Source organism: Rhincodon typus, chromosome 48, assembly GCF_021869965.1.
Source record: "Rhincodon typus isolate 14 chromosome 48, sRhiTyp1.1, whole genome shotgun sequence".
NCBI classification, from domain to species: domain Eukaryota; kingdom Metazoa; phylum Chordata; class Chondrichthyes; order Orectolobiformes; family Rhincodontidae; genus Rhincodon; species Rhincodon typus.
In genome coordinates, this window is record NC_063379.1 from 5,510,693 (window position 1) to 5,512,126 (window position 1,434).

At 59.1% G+C, this 1,434-nt stretch overlaps 1 protein-coding gene across 2 annotated transcripts in view; it reads left to right on the forward strand.

Annotated features, from left to right (window-relative positions):
- LOC109924893 (E3 ubiquitin-protein ligase ZFP91-like) overlaps positions 1–1,404 on the forward strand; it is a 33,957-nt gene extending 32,553 nt beyond the window's left edge. For both annotated transcript variants that reach the window (XM_048620781.1, XM_048620780.1), the window contains exon 11: positions 251–1,404. In XM_048620781.1, coding sequence (XP_048476738.1) covers positions 251–668 — 418 coding nt within the window. In that variant the 3' untranslated portion in view covers positions 669–1,404. The remainder of the gene's footprint in view (positions 1–250) is intronic.
- The last annotated feature ends 30 nt before the right edge of the window (positions 1,405–1,434 follow it).

Genomic DNA, 1,434 nt, shown 5'->3' on the forward strand with positions numbered 1-1,434 from the left:
GGTCTTTATTACTCACTGGGAGCAGTGTCTCGCCCATACTTTCTCTCCCTGTCCCTCTCCCTGCCCTGGTCTTTATTACGTACTGGGAGCAGCGTACTGTCCCTCTGCCTGCCCTGGTCTTTATTACTCACTGGGAGCAGTGTCTCGCCCATACTTTCTCTCCCTGTCCCTGTCCCTCTGCCTGCCCCGGTCTTTATTACTCACTGGGAGCAGTGTCTCACCCAGACTTTCTCTCCCTGTCCCTGTCCAGGTGTGAAATCTGTGGCTTTACCTGCCGACAGAAAGCCTCGTTGAACTGGCACATGAAGAAACACGACGCTGAGGCCGGATACCAGTTCTCCTGTGACATCTGCGGCAAGAAGTTTGAGAAGAAGGATAACGTGTCTGCCCACAAGAGCAAGAGCCACCCAGAGACGCTGCTGGCCTCGGTGACCAGCCTGGCAGCGCTGGAGGAGAGCGGTGCCTTTGGCGAGGGGCCCAGCATTGTCCCGGTCTCCGCCTTCGGCCAGGAGCAGCCTGTGGGTAACACTGGGCCTCTGGAGGCCGAATCCCGGCTGGGCGGGTGGACCCGGCTGGAGGAAGGCAACTGTCTGGAAGGAGGCATACGGCTGGAGGTGTGGACGCGTCTGGAGGAGGGGGGTAGCCATCTGGCAGCAGAGGAGCCTTAGCTGTTCCTCCCTCGTCTTACCCCCGCCCCCCCGCCTGCCCCCCCCAGCCCCTGAGCGATGTGGGCCATGGGACACCTCCTTCGCTCCAGACACTCCCTCCCTCCAGCTTTCCCTCCGAGGGATCGCGGCATTGAGGCATGCGCTGGGCCCTCTGAGGGGAGGGCAGGAGGAGGGGTTTTGGGAGGAGCGGGAAGTGAGTCTGGAGTAAGGAGAGGAGCTGGAACGGGGCAACAGGGGTCCCACTCCCCCAATCCCCCCCCGTCCCATCACCACCAATCCTGAGAGGAGCCGGCAAAGGGGTCTTGTCTCCAGGAAGCCCCTGAGTGTGAGGCTTCCCCCCCCACCTCAAGGGGCTGGAGGGAGGGACAAGCCTCCCCTCCCCCCAATCCTTCCAATGGAGGGGAGGTTGCTTTTGCAGCTCATCCGCTCTCCCTTCTCTCTTCCAACCCCTGCCTCAATACTGGATCCAGTCAGGCATCCTGCTCCCCCCACCCCCTACCACCTCCTCCCGCCACCAAATTCTTTTCACTACGAGAAGAATCTAGTTCCTGGTTAAAGATTTTGGTCCTATTTTTCAGGATTTGTAAATAGTTTGCGACACGTACCGGTCATTATAGAGTTGGCGACAGATGCCAGTAACTTGGTGGGTCAGAGCTGCCCCGAAGTGTGCCTGCCTTCTGTTGTAACTGTATTCCTGTTGAGATATATCATATCGCAATAAAACCCTCGCCATGCAGTCTCCTGTCAGTTTGGTCCCCGGGGCCGA